The sequence below is a fragment of the Symsagittifera roscoffensis genome, chromosome 2, assembly GCF_963678635.1.
Source record: "Symsagittifera roscoffensis chromosome 2, txSymRosc1.1, whole genome shotgun sequence".
NCBI lineage: Eukaryota > Metazoa > Xenacoelomorpha > Acoela > Convolutidae > Symsagittifera > Symsagittifera roscoffensis.
The window spans coordinates 22,849,438-22,873,003 of NC_087063.1; the positions used below are offsets into that span (position 1 = coordinate 22,849,438).

The 23,566-nt window shown below is 33.8% G+C and overlaps 1 protein-coding gene across 1 annotated transcript in view; it reads right to left on the bottom strand.

The window, feature by feature from the left end:
• LOC134839339 (afadin-like) overlaps positions 1-23,566 on the bottom strand; it is a 361,792-nt gene that overhangs the window by 13,903 nt on the left and 324,323 nt on the right. Inside the window, exons 16-20 of the mRNA XM_063854851.1 lie at positions 20,544-20,675; positions 19,815-20,051; positions 9,299-9,568; positions 8,170-8,340; positions 2,054-2,113 (exon numbers count right to left, since the gene is read on the bottom strand). Of these exons, the coding sequence (XP_063710921.1) occupies positions 2,054-2,113; positions 8,170-8,340; positions 9,299-9,568; positions 19,815-20,051; positions 20,544-20,675 (870 nt within the window). The remainder of the gene's footprint in view (positions 1-2,053; positions 2,114-8,169; positions 8,341-9,298; positions 9,569-19,814; positions 20,052-20,543; positions 20,676-23,566) is intronic.

Genomic DNA, 23,566 nt, shown 5'->3' on the forward strand with positions numbered 1-23,566 from the left:
CAATCACGTCTATCGTTATATTTACACTTATGCAGTTCAATAGTGCCTTCTTTTGAACAAAAAAAATGAACTGAAAAAAAAAAAACGATTCAAGCCGCGAAAAACCAAACCTGAGCCTGAACAAATTTTTACCACGAAAAAAATTTACCACGAACTAATCAAGAGTATTCACTATGTTCATGACTCTTGCACATGAGCTAAGTCTGAAAAACGGGAAGGTCGCTACAAGCTGTTTATTTTTTTCAAATGAAACCATATCTCATATTTGACGGGGTCATTTTCAAGAAATTTAAAGCAAGTGAACTTAAAGCTCTTTGAATTTTGAGAATATTCCATGATTGACTATTTTTAAATGAAACTACCCCAAGTTCGAGAAAACTGAATTAATTGCATTTTTCCTACACAAAGGCGAAGCTAGAACACATACCAAGAAATAGATTTAAAATGGTAGAAAGAGAAAAAAACTTTAATTTAGAACTTTAAACAAGTATGTATGGCCTTATAGCTTTTTTATTTTCAAGATCAATTTATGATTGGCATTTTTAGACAGAGGCGAAGTTGCACTTCGCATACACAAGCAAAAACATGACCGATAACGTTACTGGAAAAACTGAATGAGTAAAACATTGAGTCTATAAAATTTGTTAATTGACGCACGCCAATTATGAGTCTATATAATTGCTAAGTAATGCAAGGCAATTATGACGCATTAGCAGTCTAGTCGATTTGAAAAAAAAAAATTTACCATCTAACGTGCCTCAATTTATAGAGCGGGCGCATTTTATATAGTATACGAAAAAGTTCATTAAAATATCCGACCCTGCCCAGGTTCGAACCCTCTTATTTTAGTGCGGGTCTTCTTCCCTACCTCTACGCTACAGATTTATGATTACTTTGAAGCTAAAGTGCTAATTGTAAAATAATAGTATGTGTTAATATCTTTAGCATTGGCTGTACTTAATAGCTGTTTATTGATCTTATGCACATACTGCAAAAAATGGACAATTTCCAAATGAACAAAGAATTGCGATTTAGGTGGCATCAAAAAAACAAAGAGAGTTCAAACTATCCCACAAGGTTTGCTTGTGTAAAAAATTACCCAATTTGAACAAACTGGATCATTAGGTTTTTTATTCCGCTGGGAAATCTGAAAATTAAATTAGAAGTCGTGACCTTTACATTTTTACTGTTCAATAGTGGAGTTTAACATCCTTGAACAAAGAAGATGAACTGAACACAAACAACAAAACAGCAAAAATTGCTCTAAAAGGGTAAAATTGAAATAAAAAACGCCTTGAAAATTAAAACTTTTAACAAGTTTGGAATCGATACCCCGACCTACAGATTACAAGTCTCGTCTCCTCGCATCTGCGCTATAGTAGCTCAAGAATAAGAACATATAAGCTACCAATAAAGCAGATAGAACAGTATATCAAATTGGCAATGCTATGCAGCAAAGCGCCATCAAATGAGCACTTTTATTTGCGAGATTGGGAAAGGAGATTCATCGTATAATACTAAATTCGCTAGCTTGCTTGTTTAATTATATTAATTAACCTTGGCAAGAATAATTCATTCTAGTCAAACAAATTCAACAATAAAATTGACAATTTTTACAGGAAACATGGTTAAAGCTTTAAATCTAAAAGAGGTAAAAACGAAATAGTATCATGATATGTAATACCAAAACGACAAATATGTAGTTTTTTTGTGTTATGAGATTCTGTTTATCTAGGTTTTACATTAAATAGACACGCATGTTGTAATTTTTCATTAATAGACACGCATAGTCTTTGAAATTTCGTTCAATGTCAAGCGTGGATAGAAAGCATCTCCTCTCACACAAAAAATTTCAGATTTGACATCTTGGTATTGCATATCATCATACTATTTTCAACCTGCGTCTTGTGCATTCAAAGTTTTAACATGTTTTCTGTAAAAATTAATGATTTTTTGTTTCACTTGATTGACTAAATAGGAACTGATTGTTTCGTCGCTACACTGCTTCAAAATGAGACTTTGAGAGTAAAATAAGCAACTGCGACATGCTTACCCTATCTGCAGCTCCTCCAGGCATGACTGACTTCACTAATATTGCACGTTCAGGTCCCATCTAAACATAATGCCAATATTATGCAAGAAATTCCATATTAATTAGAAGAAATTGATCACAGCCCAGGTAACGATTTTAGAACTCATATCAAGAGGAATTAATTTCGCCGCAGTTTTTTTTAAAGCAAATCCTAAAGCAATATAGCCACATGAGAATGATTGCAATACAATATAAAATGACAGCATTGCAAAGGGCAGACTAAAGGCAAATTACTCGCCCCACTATAAGTCTACACTAAAACTAAACATTTTACGGAGTTAAAAATTTCCTTAATCAACATTTAAGAAAATTCTAAAATTAAAACAATATGTAAGCCAGGCAGGATTTATAAAAAACATGACAGCGTCAGCATTCAGTTACTTTTAACATATTTACTGGAAAGAAAAAGAAATTTTTATTTTAAATATCCAATAAATACTCTTGAAAAATTAGCATTTCTCCGATAAACAAAAACCATACCAACATTACTCTCATGGTAGCGATGTCTTTTTTGGATCTACTTCGCAATTAATAGATTCAACAGCAAAGTCAATAAGTTTTTGCAGATTTCAACAAACGATACCAATATTGGACACAAAAGTCCGGACCAAGTACGCCAGCTTAGTATATTGATTTTAGTTGCTCAATTGTGGGGAACAAAAAACCGTAACTCAACAATTTCGTGCAATCTGTCAGAACGGTATACTGTTTTAGTAAGAAACTGATCACAAAATTTATAATTTGAGAAAAATTGCTTGTATAAACAGGAAATAACATACTAAATGCTGCTCAGACTTGGTGCGAACGTTAATTTGACAAGATTGGTTTTTCTCCGTTTAATATTAAACGGCTAAAGCAATCTTCAATAACATTTTGATAATAAATGCAATTTTCGGTTTCCTTTTCCTTCTTTTTTTAAAATGAAATCCGGCAGGTAATCAATTGGGGCCGCCTCTGTGCTTTGACTAATCAAAAAAAAATTTTGTTATATGGCAATAAAAAATGCATTTTAATTATATGCACAGATATGGTGCTATGTAAAAAAAACAACAGGATATTTAGTTAAACAGGCTTTTAGACGACAAATTTCAGACAGAGGCGAAGTTGCACTTCGCATACACAAGCAAAAATATGACGAATAACGCTACGACGCATTAGCAGTAACAGTCAAAAGAAAAAAATTACCAATTGCACATGCCTCAATTTATAGAGCGGACGCATTATAGCTAGTATAAGAAAAATTTCATTAAAAACATCCGACCCTCCCCAGTTTCGAACCCTCTTATTTTGTTGCGGGTCTCCTCCCTACCTCTACGCTACAGATTCATGACACCTTGAAGCTTGATTTCTATTTGTAATACGTAACTGCTCGTATCAGGGCGAAGCCCCGAACGTTATGACTGCCTTTTGAGGTCTATGGAGCAGTAATAACATGAAAAAATTAAATATTAAATAAAATAAAATGAATTTTTTTTAACTTGAGATTTTTGTGAAAATCATCACCACACACGCCATATAATGTACAAAGTGATAAATTTCACTCCTAGTATTAAATCAATTATTGCAAATAAGCTTCCTTCAACCAAATTGGAACGATTTCTATGACGAAAGTCGGAATAATAGTCAGTTTTAAAATCCTTAGCATTGGCTGTATTTAATAATTGGTTATTGATCAAAATGAACACTTTTAAAATGAACACATTTTATCGCAACAATATTAGCGTCGCAACAAAATTTGCGACTGAGGTTGGGAAAAGAAAGATAGTTTGTACTATAACACAAGCTATGCTTGTGTACTAAAATTAACGTTTAAACATCCAAGAAAATAGCCAATTGACAGTTGGAAAAGACTAATGAACGCCAGGAAACTGACTTGTTTTTCGAAAAAAAACTTCAATTTGCGAATTATTAAGAAAAATATATCCCCAAAAACATATGCCGACTCTTGAACAAAACTGATGCTACCCTTGCCTACTGTTTCCTTTAAAAAAAGCACTGACTAGTATCTCGATTTCTGAAAGGAAGAAATCGAACAGAGGTAAATATTACGCTAAATTTGTGAGCAAATGCGATGCTAAGTAAATAAGACGAATGAGAAATGCAACAGGAACGTTTGAGTTGGTGGCCTGTCATTGGACATAATAGATGAAAAGCAAAAAAGGTCTACAGGTAGACAGAGGCGAAGCTGCGCTTCGCAAAAACTAGCAAGAACTTGACAAAAAAGTGAAACAAGATAAAGTAGAAATAAGCCTGAAATTAGAAAAAATATATAATTCTGCCACGCGACGGATTTGAGCCTGTGACCTAGAGATTAAGAATACCACTCCCGAACTTCTCAGCCATGGACGCTTAACAATCGGCAAACACTAGTCACAAATAAAGCAGACAACAGATGCTATGAAAGAAATTTTTAATGCTACAGATTGTGATTATTGCAAAATTGCCAATCAATGAGCACTTTAAATTGCGAGTTTGGTTTAAAAAAAAACAACAAGTTTCTATAATCTACTACGTTTGCCAGCTTGCTAGGGTAAAAAAAATTGGATTATACGAGCTTAACTAAAAAAAATGATCGTCAATATTACCAATGAAAAGTTATATAACCCATTAATTGGGAACGATATTTTTTTCGAAATTCTTTGAAAACAAAACTTACTAAATAACTAAATTTATATATAATTTATTCATTTCATATGTAGTATTGACAATTCTAGTAATTGTCTTTGCAGAATCGACCATGAAAATCAAGAATTTTCCGTTTCTCTTCTTTCAGACCCGTTCCGCTCTTAGACCATTCAGCTTATTGCAGAATAAACTTGTTATTTGAAAAACCTTTAACTTGGAAAACTTAGCACAGAGGTGAAGCTGCGCTTTGCTATCACTAGCGAGAGCACAACAAAAAAGCAGCTTTATAAAATGAAAAAACAAAAACTGAAATAAGCCTCGAATAAGTAAAACTTTGCTACGTATTGGCTTCGAACATAAGACCTCGAGTCTGACGCCCTGCCCTCTCGGCTACGAGCTCTTAACAATCGGCAAAAACTAGCCACAAATAAAGCAGCTACATATGCTAGTAAAATGCCAATGCGATGCAGCAATGTGGATTCAAATACAAATAGACACATTTATTCAATTAATAATTTGGAATTCTACAAACTGAAGGCATCCACACTAACTTTGCAAGTATTAAATTGAAAAGCTTTAAGCCACATTATGCATTTCCAAAAATATATCAAGTTGGAAAATTTCTGAAATCGAGTTTTTTTTGATATGTTGTTTGAAACAAATAGCTTTTTTTTCGGTTCAATTGATAAATTAAAAATGCATCAACCGTGTTAACATATTACTATTCGAATGACAAAGCACATGCAATCAAAAAGCCATAAAATACCAACCAAAATTGGCACCAATATTTGTGACTTTGCTTAGAAAAAAAAAAAGAATAGTCGCACTAATTATTATATTACCCTCACTTATGTTGGCTAAAGAATATATATATTCGCTAAAACGATACAAAAAGACAAGTGGAGCGCCTTGAAACTTCGCTCGGGTATTCTGACAAATAAATTACATTATCGAAATAAAAGACGATCACGTTTTCCGCGTGAACTTTATATTTCCGCTGTTCGATAGTTGATGGTGCCTCCTTTTATCAGAAAAAAAAGAACTTAGAAAAATCAAATGCAAACCGCGAAAAGTCAAAATCGACTCTTAAAAAATCAAAATGCGAAAGTTGCATTAAGCAGACGAGCAATGAAATGGCAAAAAAAAACTTTATTAAACAGTCAAAAAGTAAAAACTGCCAACATACAGATAGAAAAGAAATAAACGCAGAAAAAACTTACTAGAAGTCCTTCACTCTTTTCGTGACTTTACGCTGTTGCTGTTCTACAGCGGAGTTTGTCTTTTTTTGAAAAAGCAAAAGAACCGAATTTGAAATGAACTCAATAGTTAAACTGCGAGAAATCAAATTTGAGCAAAAGCAAGTTTTAAAAATTTTTTTCTGAAAAAAGTTATCACAATCTATATAAGAGACTTCACTATCTTCACCTATTCATAATCAAACATCTAACTTTCTAATTTCTCGATTTCAAAACTGAGATTTTTTCGTCTAAAATCATCAGTAAAATTTTGTCTAATTTCTCTCTTTCCTAATCTCAACGAACCGTTTCTATTAGAGCACATACCAAACAGACAATTGGAAAAGAGTCAATGAACGCATGTAAACAAAAAAACACTGACTTGTATTTTTAAAACTTCAAATTCCGAACTTCAAAGACAAAAAAGTGGCCTCAAAGCTCTTTGAAACAGTATATGACAGACAGTTTTTTAGTAAAATTTACTCACTTCGAGAAAACTGGATCAATAGTTTTAACTTTTTATTCCGCTTGGAAATCTAAAAACCAACCCCACTTTCGAAATAAGAATTCGATCACGATTTTCGTGACTTTAATTTTTTGCTGTCAAAAGTCTAGTTTACCTTCTTTTGAACAAAGAAAAAAAAACAGAGATTGAAAAGAACATAAATTTTAAAAAATGAAACGTCAAACTGCGAATTATCAAAGAGAGCGTGAACGAAATTTGACTTTGCCTAAAAAAAAACAAATCATGACCTATATGAGTCTTCACTGGGTTAATCTAATTTTAATAAAACGACATCCATTTCGTATAATTTCTCCTCTTTCAAATTGAGTGATGAAAAGGTATATGGCCTTTTTTGACAAAAAATAGATCAAAAAAGCTTTTTGAATTTATGGTTGACATTTTTTGATAAAATTATCCAACTTAAAAAAACTCAATCTGTAGGTAAAAATTTGATTCTACAGGGAAATCAGAACATAGTTAACGAAAAGTTTGAATGAACAATTCAATGAACGCAAGAAAACAGAAAAAAAAGAGAAAACATTTTTTCTTGGAAAACTTTAGTTTTCGAAAATAAAAGAAAAAAGTTGGCCTTTGAAAAGCTCTTTGAAGCTCAAGGAGAATTAAAGATTGGCATTTTTTTGTTAAAATTAATCCAATTTGAAAAAATTGGATTATAAGTTGAAGTTTTTTTATTTCGCTAGGAAATCTAAACATTAAATGCCACTTTCGAAACTAAAGTTGAAGAAATTTACTCTTTTGCTTCTTAAAAGAGGTTATCTAAAGTAGATCATTTTTCATATAGCAGAATCAGAAAAAGAGTGTACTTTTTCGATAGTGTGAAAATTTTACACAGATGCGAAGCTGAGCTTCGCATTACTTACGATACAAAACAGGAAAGCCGCTTGAAACAAAAAAATTCGAACAATCTAGATCTATCAAAATGAATAGAGGTAATTTTGAAACGAAAAAACAAGCCAAGACAATAGAATGTAAAATTCGCATCGAACAAAATGATCATGCAGCAACAAAGACGAAAACACCTTAGCAGAAACCCTATATGCCGAAAAAAATCAACAAGACTTATTAAAATTTGTTATAAAATAGGCCGAAAACCGATACAAAATAAGCCGCAAAAATAAAAAAATAAAAAAGCCGAAAAGAAACAAAAAATTATTAAGTCCCCCTCACCCTCAAAACACACACACAAAAAAAACTTTTTCGCTCCCCGAAAGACGCAATATGACGGCAGTCAGCCGATATATCATATTCAGAAATTTGTAAGGCTGAACGAAAAATAAAATAAAAAAAAACAGGGCAGATATGTAAATTCCCAACAAGCACAACATATATCTGTTGCGGTAAATTGGTTATCTGTAGCAATAAATTGGTTGCTAAGAGGCTTCAAGGAAATGAGTCCAGATGAGAAGAGTCCTGTGAACAAAATTGTTTACGGTAAAAAAGTCTAGTACGCGATTGCAATACCCTTGCTTATTGCAGGGGTAAACATCTATTTCGTATTGCAATACCCTTGCTTATTGCAGGGGTAAACATCTATTTCGTAAAAAGTCAAATTTTGCGAGAAAACATTGATTTGCTTGATATTGCAAAGTCAATCATTAACAAACGGCGTTTTCCCTGATTTGCAAATTAATTTGATAACCTTATATGGGTTCGAGAAAAATGATTGAATGCATTAAGTTTGAATCTCTCACCTGCTGGGATACAATACTCAGTCCCAAACTGTTGTTTAACTTTTTCAACTCCACCACAAGTTTGCCACTAGGCCTCCTTTCTTTCTCCTCTTCGCGCTTCGGAATTCCATTTTGCTTCGGATTCTGACTCGGTGCCATAGGCGGCAGAGCTCGGGGATTACTTGGATCGTCCTGAAAAGTCACTGCACGTTTAACAGCCGTTACTCTAACACCATTTCTAGCCATAGGTTTCGGGGGCTCAACTTTAATTCGTGTAAGCGAAGAACTACTTTTGGAATGATGTCTTCCCTCTGACTTAAATGAAGAAGTTGAAGGCCGCTCTTGAGTGGAATGAATTCCCAACATCTTCTTGAAAAAACTCTCGCGCCGTCTTGGTAAACTTCTAGACCTCGATTCCATATCTCTATTGTTTATTGTACTCTCTAGGATTCTTTCACATTAACGAGTTATCGAAAACGTTTGTGTCAGACTTAACAATTGAATTTTATTTCGCCATTTGTCGAAGTAAACTAAGAAAACCACATACGCATAAATAGTTCAAGAACTATTACATGACCATTACAAATCCGACAAATAGCTTCATGGATTTAGAATATTCACTTACTGTCATGTCATTTCGAGACTACCAGTAACAATTAACAGTTAAATTAAAGTGACATTTAATCACTGTTTTTGTTCTTATAAGATCAAGAAAGTCCCTATAGCTATGCCTAACAAGGAGAGGGCATGCAACCCAAGTTAAATTGTCCAATTGCAATTCGGATTTCAAAAACGAGCCGGGTAGCAGCTTAATAAAGTTCTCAAAATCACGAGAAAATTCCGATCTTAAAAAATGGCGCACTACCTAAATGTGATTGGGCTAGCATTTGGATAAGTTGCTCTACTCAGCAAAATTGACGACTATTTGCTAACAGACGGACCAATTGACAAAAAAATTGTGACAAATCAGATTGTACTACACTAATTCTCAAGCTTTTCTGGCTAATTTATTTCGAACAATCGAATACTTAACCCTGATTGGCCCATAAACTTTTCGGCCATTTGGTCACTCTGCTATGCATACAGGATTACCCTGCCAAATTACTTGCGAGCCGAGTGCAACGTAAAATATACATGAAATCGAGCTCACGTAAAGGGATAGATTATTAGGGTGGGCGTCTTTAGAAGGCAAGGATGGCTGTTGTTGTTGGTTGAATGGATCGATGTGGTCAGGGTAGAGGTACACGTCCCATCTCTGGGAGGGATCTGGTAGCACTGAGATGTAGGCTATTTTGTTGTCCATCAACGGATTGAGGAACTTCTCGAATGCTTGAGAAAGGCCGAGCACGTTGTCTGTGGCGAATCCGTCATCTGGCATTCGGAAAAGTGCTCTAGATTGAAGGTCTTCATCAAGCAGAACCTAAAACAAATGTCAAGCACAATCAGATACAGCCAACATGCAAACTTCCTTGAGATGATCAAAGTTGGTATGCTATATCGCTTGAATTCACCAAGCTCGTTGAGAAAAAAATAAATCGGAGAATCGGAACGTTTTTTTTTCTGACAATTAGAATCGGCCAGGAAAACAATGCCCTCTTTTACTCCGTGTAATAGAAAATAAAGGTCAGCTAGCTGATTAAAGCTTCAAAATATAGCCAATCGAAGATTGGAAAAGAGTAACGAACGGAAATAAACCGAAAAATAAACACTGAATTTGTTGCAAAAAATCTGAAAAACTTAAAAGAAACAAATTGATGCCCTTTTAGCTCTTGAATTTCTGAAACAATTTATGACTGGCGCTTTTTTGATAACATGAACCCAACTTGAGAAAACTGGATCAATGGGTAAAATTTTTATTCCGCTGGGAAATATTAAAAATAAATCCCACTTTCGATACAATGCTGATTTAAATTAACCGGACAAAACGCGTTAAACTTGAAATTTAAAACGCATTTTTCTCAAATTGGGTTGAGTTTAGGTGAAAACTTATGAAGCCAAAACTTGCTTACAATTTTAGTAGAATTAATATGGTGTATTTTGTTTTGCAAAATTCGGTCCCGAAATTTTACCCCAAAAATGGGTCAGTTTGGCTTTTCTTAGTTAATCAAAAATTACGCCGAAAACACCCAGTCGATCACAGGCATAATTATATGAAAGTGAGCCCCTTACATAGCCCAACAAATTTTAAGAAAGATGTTTTCTCCAAAAAAATGCAAATTGTTTAAAAATCGTTTTTAAATCAAAAGTGGGTATTTTATATATTCTATCAAACAAAAATAAATTAGTTTACACAATAATTTGGAGAATATACCCTGCTTAAAAATTGTTGGGCTACGTAAGGGGCTCACTTTGATATAATTATGTCTGTGATCTATTTGTCATTTTTGGCGTAATTTTTGATTAACTAAGAAAAGCCAAAATGACCCATTTTTACGGTAAAATTTTGGGCCCGAAATTTGCAAAACAAATTACACCATATTAATTCTGCTAAAATTTTAATCAAGTTTTGTCTTCATAAGTTGTCACCTAAACTCAACCCAATTTGAGAAAAACGGATTTTAAATTTCAAGTTTAACGCGTTTTGTCCGGTTAATTTAAATCAGCACTGTACTAGAAATCGTTTACGTTTTTTGCGCCATTTCCACGATCGTCTTTAGTGAGGGCTATTAACGTAACTTACAGAGGACGAATTTATGTTGAGCTCAAACGTGCATATATAACTAAGTGCATTCATAAATGTAGTTATTAGAAACTTTTGGCACATTATCCTGAAAAAATTAGCAAGACCTATATAAGAATCTTCACTACGTTTATTACTCTTAATTAATATTTTTCCGCCCCCTTAGCAGAATTTCATTTTTGCCAAGAGGCAAAGCTGTGCTTTGCAAACACTAGGGAGAACACGACAAAAGCAGCTCTATAAAGAGCAATAAGCAAAAGTAGAAATAAGCCTCGAATTAGAAAAAATTTCGGCTACGTCTCGAATGCGATCTGTGACCGAGAGATTATGAGTCTCAGGCACTAACCACTCAGCCACGGATGCTTATAACTCACAAACACTAGCCACAAATAAAGTAGAGAACAGATGCTATGAAATTTCAAATGCTACAGATCGTGATTATCACAAATAAGTGAACACTTTTAATTGCGAAATAGGCTGGAAAAAAGGTGATAAATTCATACACTAAAGCTGGTTTATGTAAACTTAGGGGCGCAGCCGAGCTTCGCGCCACTTGCGGCGCAATAAAAAATTAGCACGTCAGCTAGTCGATAAAAACTAGGACGAAAAACACAGCAGAGAAAACAAAACTAATGATTCTGAAACAAACATTCGTGATTTGAGACAAACAATAAAATATTCCTTTTTGATAACGCTTGCTAATCTCAAGCTCAATAAAATCTCAAGCGTTTGTCTCGAATGCGGTTCAAATTGATGAAAATAATAGCCAACAGTCAGTTGGAAAAGAGTCAATGAGCGTAAGGAAACAAAAAGTGCTGACCTTGTTTTTTGAAAACATACCGAAAACACAGTTGGAAAATGGTTAATGAACGCAAGAAAACAAAAAATACACTGACCTGTTTTTTTTGAAAAGTTAAAACTTCAAACTTCAAAGACAAAAATATAGCCTTTAAGATTTTCAACTTCTAGAACAATTTATAGTTGACACTTTTTTTTTGATAAAATCGACACAATATGAGAAAACTGGATCAATCAGTAAATTGTTATAATCTGAAATGTAAACTGCAATGTGGTCAAAGCACTTGACTGGCTGATTGAATAAAAGTTGACTGGTGCATCAGCCACCTCCTGAGCTTCTAACAAATTGATGAGCGAAAAAATTGCTTATAAGCACAAAGATAGCCGGTTGCTGTGCAAGAAGCACAAAGATTCGACCACATTCACATATATATTTTTAGTAAAATTAACTTTTTTCCGGCTAAATGGCCAATATTTGACAGTCATACGAAAAAGAAAACCAAAAAATATATCAAAAAATCAAATTTTTTTTTTGCAGTAATGTTTTGAATTTTTGAAGCCATTAAATAACAAATGGCGCTTGAAAACTCCAAAACAGTTTTACTGACAGTTGTACGGCAAAAATGAGCTATTGTAAGCTGTCTCCCTAGCAAAATTTGCTCGAAATTGGACTAAAACCCAAAAATTGTCAGCCGGTTTTTCTCAACACTGGGAAAACTTTTTGGAAAATTTTTTATGTCGCTTCGAATCACGACTGATATGACTGTAATATGATATATTACTAGACCCATTCCGATGATTATTTGAGGTATCTGATTTCAAGAGGATAACAAAAAAAACTAAAACACACCGGAAGACGAAGTTCCTCTGCATTTTTCAAATATTCGGAACAAAAATTATTTGAAAAACGAATTTAATGCAACCTCATGAAAAGACAGGGGAATTCAACAACGCGTTTTATTTCATAAATTGAAACAAAACATTCAACTTGAAGGTTTCTTTTAAATTAAAATGGTCAAATATCAAAAATTACTGCGTTTCAGGTCTTCGTTATGTTAAATTAGAAATAAATCCCTACAATGGCAGACAGCATTGAAATTGAAATTTCCACATTTAAACATAGCCAACTAACAGTTGAAACAGAGTAATGAATGTAAGGAAACTGAAAAAAAACTGATTTGATTTTTCAAGAGCCTCAACTTTCGAACATAAAAAGACGTCAAAAAAGCTTTTTGAATTTGTAGAACAATTTATGATGGACACTTTTTTGTTAAAATTAACCCAATGTGAGAAAACTGGATCAATAGGCGAAACTTTTATTTCGCTGGCAAAATCTGATTACTGATTTCCATTCTTGAAATTAGAAGACGCGTACAAGATATTTATTCACGCTTGCGATAAACAGGCTTAATCAAATTGGATTATAGACTTTTTCTAGTTGAAAACAATTTTAAAAAAATAATTTGAATCACTGGCTGACACTTTTTCACTTCTCTTTACATCTTCCAGGTTGTTTCCCCGCTGGCCTGGAGGTAAATAAGTTGGCCTTGTAACCTAAGGTCGGGTTCGAGTCGTGGTCGGACCTTGTTTTTTTCATCATCAAAGAAATTGAAATAAAAATTGCGAGAAAAATGAATTGTTGCTTTTTCGTTAGTTCGCTCAAGTTTCGTCGGCCAAATTGCCAAAACGGATTTTGCTTGTGCTGCAGACAATTTTCGTTGTAGTAACACAATTGCAAGTGTTGTTCATTCTAACTTCAGGGGGGCTTTAAAGATTTTTTCAAAAAATTTCAAAAAAAAATTCATTTTTCTTTTTCGGTTCAGTTGGTGTCTGCTCAAACATTGTCGGCTTAGTTGCCACATCACTCATTTTTCTTGTACTCTAAACAGTTTGTATAAAATAAAGAACATTTGAAACTTTTTTAAACATCATTAAAGACGTCATATCTCGATAACCACAAACAATTCAGCAGTTTCATTTGAAGAAGAGCAATGTTATATCTGAGACTACCCTGGCAGTACCCAGCTATAAGGTTCTGAAATTCCAATTTTTGAAAACATCCTGAGAAATTACACTGGCAGCATCCAAGGACAGGGTTTTGAATTTCATATACTTACTTTGTAAAATCTGCAATTTCCGAAAATATTGAAAAATTGCAACATCTGCAAAACACTCTGACAGTATACAGTTATAGCGAAACTCAAAATTCACAGATAAATTTTTCAGTTTTTTTTTCAAAAGCACTAAAAACGTCATATCTTGTGGAAAAAGCCGTTGAAATGTTATATTTGAAAGTAAGATTTAAAATAACTAAGGATGAGCTGACTTATAAATGAATTTTTTAAAATAAAGATTTCTGAAAACTTTCTGAAAAAACATAAGCATCAAATCTCGGAAAAATGGAGAATTTGTGCAGTCACTAGGTGCAGTTTCTAGGTACGATTTGCAACTCTTGAGTACCCTGACAGCAACGAACTACCAAGTTGGAAAATTTCAAATTCTATATTATTTATGAAGAAATTGCAAAAATTGTCGTACCTCGTAAGCTTAAAGAATTTGGGTATTCATAACTGGAGGCCAGACTCGCAACCACTGCGAGAACACTAACACTAACCCACTATCGGGTTGCTACTTTCAAAATGGTTGAAATAAACACCAAATTATAAATTAAACACTGAAAGAAAAAAAAACATTACAATATACGATGACGCTTAAACGTGAAAAAATTCTGACGTTGTACATGCGAAAATATTCGTTGAAAAAACTTGAACATGGCGAGATACTGACACCCGTGTTTCATTATATACAGAGAGGCAAAGCTTCGCTAAAACGTCAAAAAGCAGCTCTATTAAAAGCAATAAGAAAAAATAGAAATAAGCCTCGAATGAGGAAAAACTCGGCAAAGTCTCGGATTCGATCTTCGACCTAATGCGACCTAGGATAATGATTCTCACGCACTAACCACTCAGCCACCGATGCTTAAAGAATCACAGAGAATAGCAACCAATCGAGCAGAGATAAGATACTATGAAATTTCTAATGCTACAGATCATTATTGTAGCAAAAAAGCAACCAAATAAGTGAACACATTTAATGAACACTTTTATTTGCGAGCTACCTTAGACAAAACAAAAAGCTTCTTAGTAATATACCAACGTTCGCAAGCTGGCTAGCGTAAATAGAAATAGATATTATCTTAAGCTAGCTCTAGCGCCAGTGTTTCTACAGATTTATTGAGAAGAGAAAATATGTGCAGATCTGAGATGTGTGTAGATTAAAATTTCAACAAAAAGCCAAATTATCCGGAACAAAATTGCCTGCACCAATAAAAACTCTAAAAAAAGCTTTCAGAATGCAATACAGAAGCCAAGTTTTCAAAAAAGACCTTAATGCCGAACTAAGCAGACAAAAATAAGCAGACAAAAATCGAAATTAGTCAAAACTTTCTATTTGCAAGAAAAACAAGTCTCAACTGGAAACAAAATCCCTGGCTCTGTCGTCTCAAACATGGGGGTTACAACAATTTGGAATAAAGCTGAACAATCGAGCTACGGGAACTAAGTCGACAAAAATAAACAGACGAACGATAATACGAAAAAGCACAAAACTCTAGTTTGCGAAAAAGGGCCCGATCAGATTCAAACTGCAACTCTTTGCCATCTCAAGCAGTTGTTTTACCTTTACGAGAAATGCGCCGAATAATTTATTGGATTTGAAGTTATAATTACCAAGCGCTAACAAAGCCGAAAAACCTGAGCAGAAACCCTTCATGCCGTAAAAAAAATTCAGAAAAATTCTTAATTTATAAAAAATGTCAAGTCCCCTTTCCCGTAAGAGCTCACACACGCGCACAAAAAAAACTTTCCGGACGACGCAACAAAAGGCCAGTAAATCAATATAAATCAGGCTGAAATTCAGGCCGATAAAAAGAAGAAAAAAGTGAAATTTTAAGAAATCGAGCTGGTTAATTTACAACCAATGTGAAAAGCCGAATTTCGATTCGGCGCATTTTTAAAATACTAAAAACTGCAGTTTAAATTTTGATTCGGCCGAATTTTTTAAATACTAAAAACTGCAGTTAAAATTATTTACAGCAAAAATAAACTACTAAGCAGACAAAATATAAGCAGACAAATAATAGGCCGAAACTTTTTTGAACCGGAACAATTACCGTTTGAAAAAACTGGTCTTGGTCAGATTCTAACCCAGGACCTTTGGGGTCCCAGACACATTCGTTACCACCAGGCTAAGCGTGCATGAGACGCTACACAGTTTGAATTATTTAAGAACGAAGGAACCGCCAATTCAATGAGTCCTGTGGACAAAGTTGTTTACGGGGAAAAAGTCTAGTACCCAATTGCAATACCCTTGCTATCACAAGGGTAAAAAGGACTCTCATAAGTACTCGCAGAACAATTTTTCACTTCACCATCACAGAAAATGAATCAATTTACGAGACCAACTCCAATTTTTCAAAAACTAGAGCCTTTTAATGGTGTATAAAAAAATAATAAAGAAAAAAATAACGCTGGCATCTGGTACAACTTTACTGCGAAAACAAAGTAGACCATAGCCAACAGATGTGTCAATGAACTAAAAAAACCGGAAAAAAATGCCAACAGACAGTTGGAAATGTCAACGAAGGCCAAAAAACATTAAAAATACTGACTTACTATTTTTTTTGAAAAATCTCATCTTTGGAATTTCAAAGAAATAAAATAGATGGCCTTGAAGTTCTTCGAATTTCTAGAAAAATTTATGATTGGCATTTTTCTGATAAAATTAACCCAATTCGAAAAAAATGATTAAATCAGTAGAATTAAAACTTTTATTTTGCTGGGAATTGATCACGTTTTTTGTAATCTTTACTCTTTCATTGTTCGGTAGTGGAAAGAAAGCTACAAAATTGAAGCTGAAAAGAAACCAAAAAAACCGCAAAAAACATAGTGAAGCCTCAACATTCTGGAAAAAAAACTTATCCTACGTTCATCGACTCTTAGAAAATAAACATGAGGAAGTTGCATTTCGCAAACACAAGCAAAAAATGGCAAAAACGAACTCTTAAAGGTTATAAAATAAAATATGAAGAAAACGTTGCCTTTCTTTTAAAAAAGAAATAAACTGAATTGAAAAAAAAAGAAAAGTTAAGCTTTGAAGAGAAGTTTGCCGTCCTTTTAACAAAGGAAATGAACTCAAAGAAATCAGAAGTCAAACAGCGAAAAACACATTTGAGCTAGAAAAACTTTAAGACTCTTTCTTTTAAAAAATTGAACACCAATGCGAACAGGAGCTTCGCACCACTTGCGATAACACATTAAAATAGCATTGTAGGCTAGCAAACAGGAAATGTACTAAGAAAAATAAAAAAAGCAAAAAAAAATTAAAAACCACAAAAAACTTCTAATTTTTGTCTGAAAGGATGTTCTTTTTCCAGGAAACATGTCCAGAAATACAATCGTTGGCGTTTAAGGAAAATTCAAAAATAATGATGGAGCGGCAACTGAGCCAGCGAAACTTGGGTATATTAAAACTGTTGCCATTAAAAACTTATATTTTAAGACTAGCATTTTGTACAAGTCAGAGGGGAGCAAAAATAACTGAACACCTTGAAAATACCCAAATAAGTTCACTAACCCAAAAAATTATTAGGCTAAATAATTTTATAGCGCCAAATAAATTTTTTTAGAAAAAACAAAAATAAATAAAAACGAAGTCAAGTGAAGTAAAAACAAAAAAAGCAGGAGTAAATCAAAACACTAAAAGAAACTACAATGAAAATTGCAGAGCAAAAAAAAACTATTCTAAGATGTGGCAACTCAGCCGACAAAAATTAGGCCGATAAATAATAGGCCGACAGTTCTATTTGAACCGGAGTATTTTCTGTTTGAAAAAAAAACAGGTTATGGTCAAATTCAAACCATGGAACGTGGCCGTCCCTGTCGTATTCGTTACCTCCGGGTTAAATTGTCTAGAGACGCTAAAAAAATGAATTCGTTAAGAACCAAGGTACCAACCACTAGACGAGTCCTGTGAACGAGGTTTTTTCTCGGAAAAAGAATTTAGTACCCGTTTGCAATGCCCTTTCTAATTGCAAAAAAATAATCACGACCTATATAAAAGTCTTCACTACGTTCATTGACCTCAAAAGGACTAAAAGAAAAAACAAGAAAAGTTTTTTCAGAAACCAGTAAAAAACTGCTCTGCGCCGGAATTGATCCCCACCTCGAAATTAAGAGTCACGAGTCTCAGCATCTGCGCCACATTCGCTTACAAACTTTGAACTCAAGTCACAAATAAACCAGCTACAAAAATATAATTATTATGCTAAATGCTTGTTTTAAGAGTGACATCAAATAAATGGAACTTTTGAGTCATGGGTTGCATAAAAAAGTGGAATTCGTAACATTACGCTACACTCACTAGCAAGCATTTAAAAACAAAGCCAACTGACAGTTGGAAAAGAGTAATGAACGCAAGAAAACTGGAAAAAAACCGACTTGTTTTTTTTCGAAAATTTTCAACTTTTGATTTTCGAAAAGAAAACTAGATGGCCTTTGAAATCTTTGAATTTGTAGAAACATTTATGATTGACAATTGTTTTGTTAAAATTGAAACAATTTGAAAAACTGGATCAATAGGTAAAACTTTTATTTCGCTGAGAATCTGATAATTAATTTCCATTTACGAAATTAGAAATCAATCACATTTTCCGTGACCTTTACAATTTTGCTGTTCGATAGTGGAGTTTGCCTTCCTTTTAACAATAAAAATGCACTGAAAGTAAAAAAAATCACATGTCAAGCCGCGAAAAATCAAAATAGAGCGTGAACAAAATTAAAGACTTTTTCCTTGAAAAAAAAACAAAAAAAACAGCAAGACCTCACTACGTTCATTACTATTAATCATGCGATACTAAGCAGGCAATACTTGGAAAGACGACCACTTACAAAAAATTTAGCTATAAAATCTTTCAAAGCCACTTCGACCCAACCTTGCCTATGCAGAATATAGATTATCAAACTATTTGTGCCTTAAAAAGATGAATTTGGAGGCTGCTAAACCGAAACCATTTAAACAGTAGAATTTCTATTAAAACAACATATTTAATAACATTTGAATAGAACGGCAATCTAAAATGCAGACATGCTCAATAAATATCTGTTGGCCAGACACTCCATCTGAACAAGTGTGTTAACTGCTTCCTCGAATGATTCAATTGCCTTTTTAAATCTAGTTGTCAACCCGCTCTATATCTAGTTCGATCTAGAATCTAGTTCTATATCCCGCTTTGGTAACGCAAGCTGATCTACAGGTAAGTAAACAGAAAAAAAAACAATTACTTTTTTAGACTTTCTTTTCGAAAATCCTCAACTTTCAAATTTCAAAGAAAAGAATAAATAGCCTTAGGTCTCTTAGACACTAATTTGATTTTGAGAACCCAATTTGAGACAACTGGATTCGCTGGGAAATCTGATCCAAAATTCCATTTTCGAATTTAGAAGTCAAACACGTTTTCCATAATCTTTACACTTTCACTGTACGATAGTGGACTTTTCCTTTCTTTTAACAATGAAAATCAACGTAACTTGAAAAGAAATCAAAAATCAAAGCGCGAAAAAAATTTGAGCCTGAAACAGTTTTAAATTTTCCAGAAAAAAAAATCACCGCGACCTATATAAGAATCTGAACTACGTTCATCGACGCTTGAAAAATTATTGCCTTTTTTTCTATTACTTTTCAACTATCTTAAGATAAAACCCACGTTTAAGCTCTTCTGTAATTGGTTTTTGTAATTGGCACTATTTTTATTAACATAACCCATTTAAAGAAATCTGAGTCAATCGATAACTATTTTCGTTCCGCTGAGCAATCTTGAATTGAAAATCCAACTCCAAACGCGAAAAACCAACTTTGGCGTAAACAGCTTTTAAGACTTTCTGAAAAGGAAACGAATAAAAAACGACACGACCTTAAAAAATGTCTCCACTTAGTTCATTGACACTTTAAAACGCTAGTCTCATGCCTAACATAGTAAAACTACGCATCCGGCAACAATAACATGTAAAATTAAAACGAGATTGGATAGGTGAGGAAAAGCGCCCCAACTTCAACTGCAAAATTTCTCTGAACAGCTATCACAGCACAGGATAAAGTATCAATCATATCTCACGAGATAATCACAAATCACCTGTTTATTATTTCTCTGCAGTTTAGAGTCCACTTTATCTCTGGCAAAGCCGATACACCAGCCCATGAACTCTGGACTCATGTCTGGGCGAGATGACATCTGGACTTGGCTGCCGCTTTTGGAGGCATTCTCGAGCAGTTTGTGGATTTGAAGGGAGTTTAGGGAATTGCATTGCGTAACAAGAGACTCCGCGTCACTTTTTGAGAACTTCGTTGCACATCGCAAGACAGATAAAGCCTAAAATGAAAAGAAGGAGAAATTGTCGTTGCCCAATGTTTATTTTTAATAGTAGATAAACAAAGTTACAAAGACCCTAAATTCATATCAATTTGAAAAAAAAAATATGATATAGGCACCTAATTTGTATCAAATTAAAGTAATCTAACACGTTTATAGACTACTAGAGGATTATCAAGGAATCCTACCCAAAATTTATACCAAATGAATTAAAACAAAAAACATTAAAATATGCTGTTTTTAAGAGCTCCAAAAGCTCAGATTTCAGCGCGAAAAAATGGCAGTCTGTACTAAATTACTCGTAGTAACCAGCAAATTATGTACTGCGAAGTAATTAAGAACAGTTTGAGGAGGGAAAGGAGGTTTATATCTGGTGTCGGGTCACAATCTGTGGGTTGCAATTGGAGAGACATTTCTTCGAAAACAACACTGCTCGAAGTTTGCGCATTCAATTGATTCAAACCACATTGTGCTTGACTTAGAGCTGCTTACGTGTTTCAGTTTAGTGAATTCCTTTTCGGCTGCTAATTCAAGTCCCTCCCTTCCTGCCCAGGACTCAATTCGACTCAGTCTTCGCGAGATCCTCTCTCCCCAAGCCACAGAGCACAGGTGTTGCGTATTCAGCTGAGAACATTTCCAGAATTATATCAACGACAAAGTTGCAAAAAATGAACAGATCAATAATTGTGAAAACTATTAATTCAAACTGAGAAAAGTTATGCTTTGACAAGGCGGCGTTATTTTTCTACCATTATGTAGTAAAAACTCATGCTCGACTGGTCAATGAAAAGCTACCAGACTGTGTTAATGCATACTTATCACGACATGCGCATGTAGACTTAGCGTAAAAATAAGACAAGGTAGACCTTTTGCGACCTGATTGAACCTCCAATTTTATTCAACTTCTAGCTTTCATATGCTTTTATATTGGATTGTGAAATTATAAAATATTAGATAACACAAATCATGATCCATGATAACTGAGCCCTAAATAAATATTTTAACTGAGCAGTTTATATGGTCAAAGCACTTGACTGGCTGGTTGGATTAAAATTGATATCTATCTTAACCTAGCTCAAGCGCCAGTGTTTATCCAGATATATTGAGACTAAAGAAAATATGAGTAGATCTAAGACTTGCTATTGGACCACCGAGGAAAAAACAACGCGGACATCATAGTGTACTTTCACTTCACAAACAAAAGAGATTATAGCCAACAAAGTGTCCATGAACTCCAATAAACCAAAAAACATAGCCAACAGAGTTGGAAAAGAGTCAATGAATGCATATAAACAAAAAAATAGAGACTTTTTGTAATTTACACTTTGATAAAATAAACCAAATTTTACAAAAAATTATAAGGTAAACTATAGAGTATTAAAAAAACTATAGAAAACAAAAATAATAAACTGTAAAAAAAACAACAGGTAATGTTTTTATTTCGCTGGGAAATTTGAAAATTAACACAGAGGCGAAACGGAGCACAATCACATGCAATGAAGAAAAAAAATGAAAAACGTTGAAAAAAACTAGGTGAACCGAAAATTTAGTATAACTCGATAAAGGTCACCTAGGGCCCGCTAAAACTGGATACACGTGTTTGATAATTTTTGAATTTTTTACACTGATGAGGTACGAAATGCATAATTTCAAAAATTGGACTGCCCGAAACCTTAGTTGTTTCTCTACTAAATTAAATGAAAAGCGACATTTTGATATTTGACAATTTTTCCACAGACATAACATTTCTCTTACAAAAAGTAGACGCTTCGACAGAAAAAATTCACGCAACCGTTTCTTTCGCAAACGCTTCTGCAGGAAAAGATCGCGCAACCGCTTGACCTTTTCATCTCAGATTTGAGATTTTTAAGAAAAAAACGTTTAAAAATCAAAAACTAACGTTTAAAATTCAAAAACTAGACTTTCCTAAATCTGTAAACCTTTTCAGCTAAAAGCAGTTTGTGGCCGGTAAAGTAGAGAAGATTCCCAAAATCGGGTTTCTCGATTGAATACTTAACCTGAGAATTGGCACGATAATTTTCGAGTGAACTCAAATAACTTCCAAATACCGGCCGAAGTTTCACAAATTTCCCTTGTTTGAAGGCCATAACTTTTTTCAAAAACTAGGCGTAGCAAATTACAAAGGTAAGCTACCAACAATCTGTTGTGTCGATTAAACTTATGATAACAGATTTGGCATGATGTTGATCGAGAAAAGTAAAAAAACTGTCAACAAATCAAATAGTTGACATTTCCAAGAAACATAGCTATTTACTTAAAAAATTGCACGCATCTGCTTCTGCAAAGAAGACTCTCCCAACTTGTAACTTCGATTGCACCAAAAAACCAAGGTTTGGCTGGGTAGCTCTCGAGAAAATTCAAAGTTTCAAAAACGGTAAAAAAATGCTGACTTTTCCGAGGGCCATAAAATCTTGTGGGAAAAACTAGGGGTAGTTGCTTATGCAAAAGAGCTTCCTACAACCCGTTCTTTGGATTGAACACAACATCTCAGATTTGTGAGGGTAATTTTCAGTTAATTTCGTACAATTTAGAATAAAAAATACTCAAAAAATCTACAAATTGACTTATCCGAGGATGATAACTATTTGTGTAGAAAATTTAGGAGTGACCTCTAAAACAGGGGAACTTCCAACTACCCGTTATCTCCATTGAACCCATAACATTTGATTTATTTTTGAGAAACTCAAGGTAAGTTTGTGAGATTATAAAATTATAAAAAACTTCATCAATTTATGTGTAAAAAAGTTTGGACGTAGCCGCACATGGAAGGGACCTTTTAAGTCCGCTGTACTCATTGATACAAAAATCTCTGATTTGGCTCATTAGTTTTAAAAAAAACAAAAAAATCACAAATATCGGTCAAATATTCCCCCAATGATTTTTTCAAAGGCTGTAGACAAAGTGGTAAATCAAAAAAAGGCCAGGTGATTATGCAGGCACACAAGAGTGCAAGCGGTCTTTCTATGGATTTTCCTTTTTTGAAAATCGTTAAAAACAATTTTTGAGGGAAAAAAAACAGATTTTTTGGCAAAAGTGATAAAATTTTCCATAGCGTCTCAAAAATAGTAAAAAAAAAATCCTAAATATTTTCATAATACCTGTTTTATGGAACAAGAACTATAGATAAACATGCCAAGGAAAACATCTGAAATTCAAATTAGAATTTGAAGAATTGTAAAAAGTGGAATTAAGGCCGACAATCTTTGAGCAGACACCAGTTGAGCCGAAAACTTGACTTTGTAAGAAAACTTTTAGAAGTTTCATGCCCCCTGACACAACTTTGTATTAACACCACCTAACCAATAGTTAATAGTAACTTAGTACCCAGGCAGCGAACACCCACCCATGGGTGATTCAACTGATTTTGTTAAACTATTTGTTAACCCGAAAAAAGTCTACATTCCGATTACATAACTCATGCTAGTCGCAAGTGTAAAAAACACGTTCAAAGGTAGAGGTCGATCAAGTTTTACGCGACTTTTACATTGTTGCTG